Source organism: Nestor notabilis, unplaced genomic scaffold (genome assembly GCF_000696875.1).
Source record: "Nestor notabilis isolate BGI_N333 unplaced genomic scaffold, ASM69687v1 scaffold24970, whole genome shotgun sequence".
Classification (NCBI taxonomy): domain Eukaryota; kingdom Metazoa; phylum Chordata; class Aves; order Psittaciformes; family Psittacidae; genus Nestor; species Nestor notabilis.
Genome location: NW_009910160.1, coordinates 6,006 through 17,996, shown reverse-complemented (window position 1 = coordinate 17,996; position 11,991 = coordinate 6,006). Strand labels below are relative to the sequence as shown.

The 11,991-nt window shown below is 41.1% G+C and overlaps 1 protein-coding gene across 1 annotated transcript in view; it reads left to right on the top strand.

Moving 5' to 3' along the window:
• SPTLC2 (serine palmitoyltransferase, long chain base subunit 2) overlaps positions 1 to 9,047 on the top strand; it is a gene marked incomplete at its 3' end in the record, with an annotated part of 36,231 nt that extends 27,184 nt beyond the window's left edge. Inside the window, exons 7-8 of the mRNA XM_010024678.1 lie at positions 6,589 to 6,808; positions 8,921 to 9,047. Coding sequence (XP_010022980.1) covers positions 6,589 to 6,808; positions 8,921 to 9,047 — 347 coding nt within the window. The remainder of the gene's footprint in view (positions 1 to 6,588; positions 6,809 to 8,920) is intronic.
• Between the last annotated feature and the right edge of the window lie 2,944 nt (positions 9,048 to 11,991).

Here is an 11,991-nt window from a genome sequence, read left to right as displayed (position 1 = left end):
CCCGGCGGGCAACCACTCAAGTCAGGAGAAGGTTGTTGGGGAGGCAACCAAGGGGCTGGTGGATGGCATGGAGTGGGAGCCGCTGGTGGGCAAGGAGCTGGAGTGGGGAGAGGTAGAGATCATGAAGAGGAGGAAAGGGCTGAAGAAGCTTAATGGCTTTAAACTTAAACAGGGGAAGTTTAGGTTAGATCTAAGGAAGAAGTTCTTCACAGTGAGGGTGGTGAGGCACCGGGATGCATTGCCCAAGGAAGTTGTGAATGCTCCAACCCTGGAGGTGTTCAAGGCCAGGCTGGACAGAGTCTTGGACAACATGGTCTAGTGGAAGGTGTCTCTGCACATGGCAGGGGGTTGGAACTAGATGATCTTAAGGTCCTTTCCAACCCTAACTATTCTATGATTCTAAGCAGGGATCTGGACAGTGAGAGGGTTTGCAGGGATCCAGGCAAGGATACTGTGGCAATGACAAGAGGTGGGCAGTAGGAGAAGGATAGTTTGGGGAGTAGCGACATCTGCACTAGAGAAAAGGGAACCTGAAAAATTCGCTCACAGGATGTGACATGGTTTATGAAAGCCACATTAAGCTTTATATGTAGGGATCATGTGAAGTGTTGTTGAAATACAGCCAGATTGGATATGCAGTGTTTTATGCCATTTTATTGAGAAATGCTAGCACAGCTGAGCTGATAAGGTTTTTTCATAAGGAATCTTACTATAACCTCTTGTCATCACAACTTCATAGTTCTCAGAGCTTTCTTTTCACTTAACATTTTCCATCTGCAAAGAGACCAAATCAGTCCTTATCTAAACACCTGTCATTCAGAGCTGAAACAGGTCAGCAGCACATCAGCTGATCCAAAGCAGGCTGAACGTCTCCTTTCAACCAGAATAAACAGAGCAAAACTGCAAATAAACATAGCTTGGCACTACTAAAAGAAAACTCAGATTTAAGGACTTTGATCATGCAGAAATTAAGTGGACCACCAACATTTTACTGACAAATGTTCCCACCGGTCACACAGCCTGCAGAAAATGCTCCAGCTGCTGAGCTTCACTCACTTTTAAATCCTTTACCCTCGATATTGACCACTAGGGAGCAAGAACATAGACTGATACAGAAGCATAGATCAGTCTGAGCACTGAGGGAAACCTGCTGTCAGATATTTGCAACTATAATAACTGTATTTCAAGGCCAGGTTGGACAGAGTTTTGGGTGACATGGTGTGTGGTGTCCCTGCCCATGGCAGGGGGTTGGAACTAGGTGATATTAATGTCCTTTGCCAATCAAACCATTCTATGATTTCTAGATGTATATTTGATATAGAGTTTTCTTTTCCTCTAGTTTTGCAGTTCATTTTCAAAGATTTTGTTCTCAAAAGTTTAAAGAGCCTTCTGATAGAACATAAAGTAAAAACATGTTAAAGCCTCTGAGAACTTCACTAAAAATGAAGCTCCTTCAGCACCATAAAGGCTAAATAATGCTAAGACCACTCATGCCCTGAGTGTCTATGCTTGTGAAAGGCATAAAGTAAAAGAAAAACAAAGCTCAGGTCTCTAATAGTCTCCCATTGGAAACTGGCCCTAGCAGTAGCTAGGTTGGTTGGTTGGTTGTTTTCATAGTCTAAGCAGATCAGACAGTGAAGATTGTGGTTTGGTTGCAAAGCAAGTCTGCTCTGACTGGAGGGAGAATACCACCACACCCCACCGTGCTGAGTCCTGGCATCACTGCCAACCCGAGATGCATGCAGCTGATCTGTCCTTACAGCACTGCTGGCAACAGGCTCACAGGCCTTGCTCACAGTCTAATTCAGCAAGTAGCTAATAACATTTCATATGCAAAAGAAAATAGTAGAAGTACTCTCTCCTTTTTTGTGTGTATGTTCTTTCTTTTCTTGGCCAAGGATTTTTGAAAGAGACTAAAATTTTCCAATCCCATATTGGCTAATGTTAGTTTCCTTGAAGGTTTGCCAGATGCCGAATTAACATTCGTCCAGAGGGTTTATGAGGAGGTAGAGTGTTGTTAATGTATGCTTCTTATAATAGTTAATCCTGCTTTTTTTTTTTTTCCTTAAAGGGCTTAAGTTATGCTTCAGGGACAGCTAATACAGAATTGAAATAAGTTGGTCAGAACTATTCTCCAAGTTAAAATACCTTGGACTTGCAAGTTTGGCTTGGCAAATTTTGTCAGAAATGCTTTTTCCAGAGATGCAGAAGAAACACTAAACTATTCTTTTTTTCCTTCTTTAAAAAGATATTATTATATGAGACACCATAGTCTTAGTATGATGAAGTTGATGGTATGGAAAAAAATTTGCCTTCTGTTTCCATTAGGAGTATGTGAAAGTGTTTACACTGTGCTTAAGCCTGGACTTACCAGCTGGCAGAATTTGAAAAGGATCATTGTTAGCCAACATGAGCATTTTTGGAAATCAGATTTGCGTTTGAAACCAAAAGCTGCAGATTTTGTTTGGTTACAACTGAAGGCAGAATTGGCCTCTTGACTTGGGAAGCACTCAAGCTACGTATCAAATAAATAGTAATAAGTATATGTTCATTTGCTTTTTAATGTTTCTATTATCTTAAAAGAAGAAAAGGTCATTAGAAGTAAATGTAACTACTAGTAAAAGCTGGTTCTTAACATGGACTACCTTAGGAGCAAATATATTCCATTTGCATTCCAAGCTGAGAGAGATCATTTAGCCATCAATCTTCAGCATAAAAAGCATGAACAAGTTTTGGCAGTGTCCAGGGCACAAGTTAAAATGACTTGCTAAATCATATTTCTATTATTTAAATTCCAGCTAATGTTTTCCTTGGCTTCTACCATTTCCAGTTCAGGATTAATCAGTTACTGTGTTCTGACATGGTTTGTGGTAGGCTCCTGCTCTCTTGCACACACATTTAACTAGGAGTCAGATAGGCCAAGGCCCAGGGCAGGAGTTATGGGGCACCAGAAACTGATCAAAACCAATTGTTTTTCATTTGGTTTTTTCCCTGCTTTTAATTTAATTTGGATATTTTCCCTTCTAGCTAAGAAAATAGCTCTCTGATCAGATAGATATTGTCCAGTGCCTTTCCACATGCATTAGAAGTTCCTTGGGATTCAATACCATAGGAAATTTATCAGGGTTATTTTTTATTTCCTGAGATTAAGTGACTGAACTTCCAGAAAAGAATGGGGTAACATTTAATGTCTTTGGCCAGGAACCAGCATTAAAGGTTAACATTTCTATCATATCAGTGTATGGGTTTATATTTGAGGACAGGATTGGAAGGTTTCCTTAAAGGTATTGCCCTAAACTACAAAACAGAGATTCTTGTATGAATGTGCAAGGTTTATGTAAGAAAACAATACCTAAAGTAAACATTAATATGGAATGCATATATCATGGGAGTAACAGGTCAGGAAAGGAGGGATTTTCCCAATTACAAATTAGCCTGAAAGGGGAACAGATAAAGCTTTCAAATGCTGAAAGGATAGTGGTACCATAGGACATGTTTAGAGGCATTGAGTGATGCAATTAGGCTGGGTTGCATACCAGTAAATTGTCTTCCTGATAGAAAAAAAATGAAAGTGTGGTGCCACAGCAGGATGTAGAAAACTCTGTTCCCAAGAAGTTTCAAAATAAACTGGACAAAACCCATCGACATCCTGTCCAGAGCAAGCCTGTGTTCCAAGCAAAGTGATCAGCACAAGTGCATACCTCCTGTCTCTTACAGCACCTGGCTCCACAATTCATCAGGAAGAATCTCAGTGGTTTGAAGCTTTGAAACTCAGTGATGCTAATTTTGATGATAATCAGAATTTGGATTATCTCCTCACGTCTGGAAGTAGATTCAAACTAAGTGTGTCTTGAAGCAAGCTTTTGTGCCTGCCCACCAAACAATGGAGCTGAAGGTCAGCTGCAATTTAGCTTTACATCCCTGCCACCAAGCTAATAGTTTTTGCTACAAGGCAGGATGGAATAACACATAATGAGAACATCTGGCCTGGGCAGAGCCACCTTATGTTCGTCTGCATCCAACTTTTTTGATGTGCCTTGTGTGCTTTAGCAGATCTGGAAACAGATCAATAGCTTTGTAAAAGTGACACAACCAGTCTGAGACAGAACAATTACAGTTCACTGCTGGCTCTCTGGTTTAAACTCAGTTGACATCAATATTTACTGAAGGATCCAGTAAACTTTCCATTTGGGCTACCCAAGGGGTTATGCGAAGTGAGCTTTATCTTGGAGCAATTCTAAACAGAGAAGCATTCATATCACAAACCATCTCCCAGGGTCAAAAGAGAGACCAAGAACAGAGCAGACAGCAGAACAGCTCTCATCTTTGCCATCAGGAGGGCTGAGGCCTGTTTGAATGGCAGCACAGAAAACGTATACAAAACCAACAGTGCGTTATCTACTCCATGGACACTTCAAGGCCGTGTTAGGATCTCTGTCAACTATTGTAACATTTATGTCAGCTGGCATCTTTCAAGAGCGGTAAATCAACACTGAGGCAGAATACAAGTGCCGCCTTTTGCTAGATAGTTTAGAGTTCAAAGAGGAATCTACTCACATGAGAAAGGAAAGTTTCTCTAAATTCTCTTAATGGTTAAATCTTGCATCAGCCGTGTATCAGCAATATGTATTCTGGGATTCAGCAACAACACAAATATGCAGCAAATCAAGCTCTGCATTTTTAATTTACCATTTTCACTTCTTCTGAACATAAATGCTGTCTTTCCCATCTGAATCACCATGAGCCACTAAGCCTAATGACATCCATGTAAATGTGGAAAAAACTTGTTCTTCTCAGCCTAGCTGGTCTGCCCAAGTACTGCTGCAAGGTGGAAGGTGGGATGTCTATTCTTCTCCCTGTGCAGGGATGCTCTATGGCACCACTCTCACCCTGACCACACAGCCAAACTACAGGTCAACCAGACACAGCTGAAAGCTGCCATCCCCAGCACGCATGATGCTGCATGACCAAGCATACCACTGGCTCAGGATACTGACTAATGCTTTGAGTCTGGGCTATGTGAGGACTGTGGCCTCTGCACTTGTATTCATTAGGAAAACAGATGAGGTGGTTCAAGTTGCTTCTCCCCCAGCTGCCAAGTGCCATCTGGGAAAAGTAAGGAAGACCAGTCTTCAGGAGCTTGCAGCACAAGCCCACCCTCCTTTGCTGCAAGATGCCATGGTGCCAATGTACAGCCCCAGAGCTGCCTCTGTGTATGGCTGGGCAAGACGAAAGGACCAGGTTACCAGCAGTCACCTGACAGCCAAAAACATGCCTCCATGCACATGCATTGGGGCTCTCTGAACCTCCCAGTATGAACAGCACAGGCAACCCTTGTCCGTGGCTGCTCTCCCGTGCTGTTCTTTCAAACGAGTGGAGACTTGCCTAAGGGCAGGTCTCCTTCAGAACTGGAGACCAAGCTGTTCCCAAGCACACTCAGAAGACCAAAGGATGAAGAAGGACTGAAATCGGCAGAGATCTCCTAAGTGCTAAAAGAACACCCTGCTCCTTTTGTAGTACCAAACTTCCAGCTGCACAGTGTAGCTTAGAGTGGCAATAAAACAATCTGTGAAAGACATTGGTCTGCGATCTAAAAATTGCCATAAAGTTCTGTTGGTTGCACTGCTTTTTTGCACGATTTGGGAACAAACTCAATGTTTCTGCTTTCTCTTGTAGCATTTGCAGTCAGATAGACCTTAGCCGCAGGCCTTAGCCATGGAGCACTGGTTTTCCTGGCATCTAGTGCACTCATTTTCTGTTAGATAGGAAGTATTTAGCATTTAAAGACCTGCTCACTAGAGCTAGTGGAAGAGAACATGTTTAACTCATTATGAAATGAATACTGAGTGCATCAGAGCATATCCAAGCATAGCTATAATCATCTCAAAAAGGCTTTCAAGACATAATAGTCTTCACAGCAACACTATTGATACTTCAATTTTATGGGATTAGAGTGTATTTCTTATTTACCTCCCTGGGCTTTCATTTTGCTGTACACCTCTTCTGTGCTTTCTGACTTACTCATGTGATTGCCAACAATACAAAAGATTTATCACCTTTGCTTATTTCTACAAATCTCAATACACCATAAGTGCAAGTTCAGAATATTTCCTTGCATGGCTGTAAAAAAGGAAAAAGAAAAAGAATGGAAACATTTTTCTTTTCATGGATTAGTAGCAGGCTACATCTCCTAAGAAGTACATATTGGGAGGAACAATTGGCAAGAGTGGATCTGAGCTCTTTTTTCTAGTCCCTGATTCTCTCTACTCCGAAGACTGGGCCTGCTTAGGGTTCTAGCACATTCCCTGCGTTTCATGTGGCCCATCTCTTCTGTATGTTAGACCCAACTCCTCTGCACCAGAGTAATTTACTCTAGAGCTATTACCCCCAAATATTGCCACAGTAGCTGACGATGAAGTAAACAAGGACTAGACCAAATTATAGGGGTTCCCTATAACTCATTACAGTATTTGTTAGGTAACGAATTGCAGTTTGCTGCTTTGGGTGAGTGTTTCCCCCTTGCTTTATACCTTTCCATCTCTTTTCTGGAGTTTGAAATTGTTCATCCATGATTCTGTCCATCCACAGCATGGAAGGGTCCATCGTGCGCCTGCCAGAGATAGTCTCCTTGAAGAGGAAATACAAAGCCTACCTCTACTTGGACGAAGCTCACAGCATCGGTGCAGTGGGAGCAACGGGCCGAGGAGTTGTGGAGTACTTCGGTATGAATCCTGATGATGTTGATGTATTAATGGGAACGTTCACAAAGAGCTTTGGAGCAGCTGGAGGATACATTGCTGGCAAAAAGGTAAAAGGAAAACACATTTTAATACCAGGGAAGGGAGAGGGGAAGTATCTTCTTATTATGTATGATATATTTCATTATCTTTTTGCATAGACTGCTTTACAGGAGCACTATTCTAAAGTTAGTACCATTTTTGTCTGGATCCCAAATACACATCAAACAGACTTTCTTATTTTTGTCTCATGTTCACATTATGTAATTTGCTGGGGTTGGGTATTTCTGTGCCACTCTGATGATTGTTGTTTGGCTTGGAAATGTTTAGACACGTTGTGGTTGGCTAAATATACTTCACTACATTAATTTGCATGCAGATTGCTCATTACTTTGTTTCACATTTGTAAACAGTGTGTGGAGCAACACTGAGAGATTAAAGCCACAGCTTCATCCACTGATAATAAAATTCCTAAACAGTTGTGGATTGTCATAGTTGCATTTTTTAGGAGGATGGAGAAGGAGGGTTACTGACGGCCTTTTGCAATAGTAAAATCCATGTCCTCAGTTGCTCTGCATACATTAACAAAACAACCTTTTGCCAACAACAGATGTCAACAAAAAGTAGAGCACTGGGGGTGTACAAGAAGAGAAAGCATAATCAGCACCATTGTGAAATGTCATCAGCTTTGTTGCTTGACAGAGATATCAAGTAGTTGCTGATTATTTACCCTTTTCATACCCTGCTGAATGTATTTCTTAAGTAGTTTGCTGAATGAGTAGGAAGCCTGTTTAGACAGCCCATATGGTTGTTGTCAGGATAACATTAGTAAGTGTAGCACTTGAGTAGCATAAAAGGCTTGTAAGAAAGTATAAAGTGTATATTTCTTACTGTCTTTTTTTGGTTTGCCCCCAGAGAACTTAAAACAGACTACCATAATATATCAAGAATCAATTTTCTTTGTTTCCTTTGCTTCTTCAATCTGTATCTGAGAGTTTTACTCTCACCAAAGACTATGTGACTAATGTAGCTAGAAATTACAGAAAGCACAGACCAGTGAAAAGCAGCCTAAAGTAATTAATCATCTAATCCTTGGCAGTTTTCTCAAATGAAAGTGGGTCATTCTTTTCACGCCTGTGTGTGTCACTAAGCTTTGCCCCAGGCTTCCGAGCCTTAGTGGCAGCTACTCACCCAACACACTTAGCACTCCTACATTCATTTCTGCAGCCAAAAACTCACTGTGACAGTGCTTATTCTGCATCAGCTAGAGAACAGAAGCCTTGTCAGCTATTTGATCAAGCCCTTAGGATTACAATTGCAATATAGCAATGCATAACCTGTGTAACGTTAGGTAAATGTTTATCCTTAGCATTGGAGTTACTGCATAGACTCAACACAGCTTTTTTGGCAAAAATTTATGTTAGTATTTGGGGTTTTTTTCTGGTGATGTTTTTTGTCAAAGGCAGTTTTCATTCAGGCCTCATTCCTTTCTCACTAATATGCATTCAGCTTTTAGTGTTGTAACTCTGGTATAAGTACAAGCTATCATAACAATGATCGTCTTAATCAAGGGCTCGATTCCTCCAGTGTCCCTTGATTCAGGACAATGCTGTAGACATGCCTACAGTATATTAATGCTTTTTCTTGGAGCACAGATTGTGCTTTTAGTTATACAAGGAAATGCTAAAGCAGTTGTACCAACTCTAAGATGAATGTCCCTGTCACACTGATGGAAAGTTTCAATGGCAAGAAATTTATATGCTAATAGCCAGAGTTAGATCCCAGTAAGGTTGCTTTTCCTGTCTTGTGGCAGAGGAACTACACTGATGTCATGCAGGCTTTTCTTCATTCCCAGAGAGAAACTAAACAGTATTTTAACTGCAGCTGTTCATTGGCCTTTAAATGATTTTGGCTCCTTTATAATAAGTCTTAGCACAGAAGTAAACATTATTCTACTTCAGACTTTTGTTTCAGCTGTAATTGCCCCACTTACATCGTGAAGTATTTGCACCTGCCTGATGTTTCTTCAGGCCATGTAGTAACAGTAGCAGCCAAGAAAGCAAACCAATAACTGGTGAAACATCCTCTTCCTTTCATATGTTTTCACTCTTGCAGTAGGTAAGAGGGAGATCTGCTGTTTGACCAGCTCAAAGCTCATTCATGCTTTGTTTTGCTTGTGTAAGGACCTTGTGGACTTTTTACGAACTCATTCTCACAGTGCTGTGTACGCCACATCTATGTGTCCACCCGTAGCAGAGCAAATCATCAGGGCAATGAAATGTCTCATGGGACAAGATGGGACAACACAAGGTAAGCCACATTCTTTAACTTCACTTAATTTAAATTACTACCAGAGCATCTCCTGTGTAGAGGTGCACACAAAATGTCATCCAGCAGCACAGTGTGGTAATACAATGCAAAGGAAATAATTCTTACTGTAAGATTAATATCCAAATCATCTTATTTCTCAGCACTATCAGCTCTCTTTTTCTGTGCGGAATGGAAATATTCCGGAATTCTGGCTCCATAGTTGCCAGTCCAATCTGCACCAACAAATAGAAGTACACAAATTGCCCTTGGAGTAGATTGCCTGCCTTTGTATGAGGGATTCATAAGAACGTGCCTTCATTTAGGGGCTAGATGCCATCAGCTTAGCTTCTTTGTAAGTGTGAACCTTCAAAATGGCAAGCAACTCAAGCATGGGGCAGAATTTCAAAACAGGTATTGTAGGTTAAAATAATAGTATGAGAAGATGATTGAAATAATTCCTACCTCACTCAGGCATTAATTATGGTATCCTGAAGCTAGTTTTGAAGTACATTTTGTCCCAGCAGAATTGACTACTTGGTGTATTAGGTTTATTTATATTCCTCTGCCGATGCTGCAGATGCAGCCACCATCCAGTCGGCTGCGTAACACGCTTTCTATGCAGCAAGCACCTAAACAACTATGTGACAGATCTATCTGCTACTGTTTCAGAGTGATACTGCTGCGTACTCAGTGTTCTAGGACTTAGATCCCAACTCAGAGAAAAGCTGGTGGGTTTTAAATTTGTATAATTTGTATTAGGAAAGCCTGAGAATCGTGTGGTTGTGTAGCATGCAGTGGGAGATAGAGATTCTGCTCTGAATTGCAGTCTCTTTCATACTGGTCCAGCAGCACTGTGCTGTGCTGTTTTATCTTGCCTCATGTAGGAGTAACAGAGTAAATCTGTATTAGTCCTCCATGATAGATGTGGCCAGGGTAAGGTGGGAATGGAAAGGAGAAAGGGTGTATGAGAGCAGGTACAATGCTGCTCTGCATTATTCTGTTGCAGTGCCCTAGAGGGCAGTTTCAAACCGTGATAGACACGAGGCTATAAAGACGTTTATCACAGCCCTTCAGTGAGGCCAGAATTTACAAGACCCCGGTGTACAAAAGGAGGCATAGAGAACCCAGTCCCAGTGCCAAATTCTGCCGAGTGCAATAACAAAGTGCAGCAAAACCCCAGTGCAATGTGTAAGCAACGAGGTCATGATCATAAAAAATGATGCTTTTGTCTTTTTGGCAGAGAAGTCAGTGTAACAACTGTTTCCAACTCGAAATTTGAAAGGTCAGGGTTGCGTATGCTGATGTCTACATCCTATTCAATTTAAGAGAGCATCTCTGACATGTTTCTTCTACCTTGGGGACTACCTAAGCCTGCAGCCTGTCCTGCTGTGCTGCTCGCTGCGCCAGCTATAGGAGATGCTTGCCGTCAGAGGGCGATCTCGCTTTTACACTGAGCCTCCCCATGAGTCACACACTTGAGGCTCTCAGAGATGCCGCGTGTAAAGTATTAAACATGCAAAGCGTTTCCAAACTTTCAGAGACTCTTAAAAATGATCTTCAGCTAGCGTGATTCTGCATGCAGTTCAGTGCAGGCTAATAGGAGAACTTGGTTCAAGACAGAGTCTTTTAAGATGTGCGTGTCTGACTGTCTTAGGGCTAAGAGTTTGCAGCATTTTCTCTTCCAGAAGCATTGTTTAATGACACAATGTTTGTATTTCTGCACAAAATAAGTGCTTATTAAGTCTTCTGCAAATCCTTTATGAAATAAATTAGTGTTCTGTTTTTCTAAAGATTTGCCTTGTAATACAAAATGCAAATGAATAGAAAAACAAATGAATAAATCATATATCACAACTTAGAGTATTGCACAAAGGCTAGCAAACTGGCTATGATGTGTAAAAATGTTTCTTGTCCTTCTGAGCCAGACTCATTATTTTAGTCTATTGTTTTTTCTTTCATGTGGGTCCCCCTTCATTAGGCTCTCTTGTGGACTACAAAAAAAACCCACAACCCAAAACACAGGAAAAAATGTTGTGCTGGACCACACTACAGCGCTGCTTTGGCATTAGAGAGAGGAAGGTGGTGGCTTAGAAATGAGGGGGGAAACAGAAGGGAGAAAGCACTGTCTCTTCTTAGATATTTTTGTTTCCAAGGACAACAGCAGCCTTGGCTGAGTTCTTTTGGTCCACTCATAAAAAATGATGAATCCTGCATGTGAGCTGTCCTTGTGAGAGCATGAGCTATGTAGCAGAGACACCTGGCAGAGAAGTTGCAAGTGAACCAGGGTTGCCACGGGGTGGTACTGGAGGTGGTATTGCACCTTTTGTCCTCTGGAAGCTTGTTCAATTGATAAAAGGTGTTCATTTTACAGTTTAGTTCAAATGACATCTTCTTCTTGAAGGATGATTTTGGGAATCCTTTATAAGGAGATGTCTGCTGATGGCCTGTCCTCTGGAGAGCATTTCCAAAGGGTATTCATCTTGCAAAAAAAATACTAGGAATGTTTTGGAAAAGAATGGAATTAGTTTGCTAAAGTTCCATGTTAACTGGAGGGTGCTTCTTGAAAAGAGTGTGAAATAATGGGATGACAAGTCTGTTAACCCAGCACGTTCTTACATCTGAATTTCATGACTGAGTCCTCAGTAGATTAATAGAAAACTACAAGAAGGAAAATGGATTTGGTCATTTAAACTGCTGCTCTAAAAACTATTTATTCTATATTTTTTAGCGCTTCATACAGTCTTCTTCTATATTTCCCCAAATATCATGCTTTTAAATTCCCTTCAGTTTCTTACTAGTTATTCTCCAGTAATTTGTTAAGCAGCGATCTAGAAAAGAGTAGCATAGGTGGAGTTATATAGTGGGTAATGCCAGAAGCCAGAAATGCAGCAACAGTGCTTGTGTTTATCCTGGTGTGTATGCAATTGATCGATCTCCCATGTTT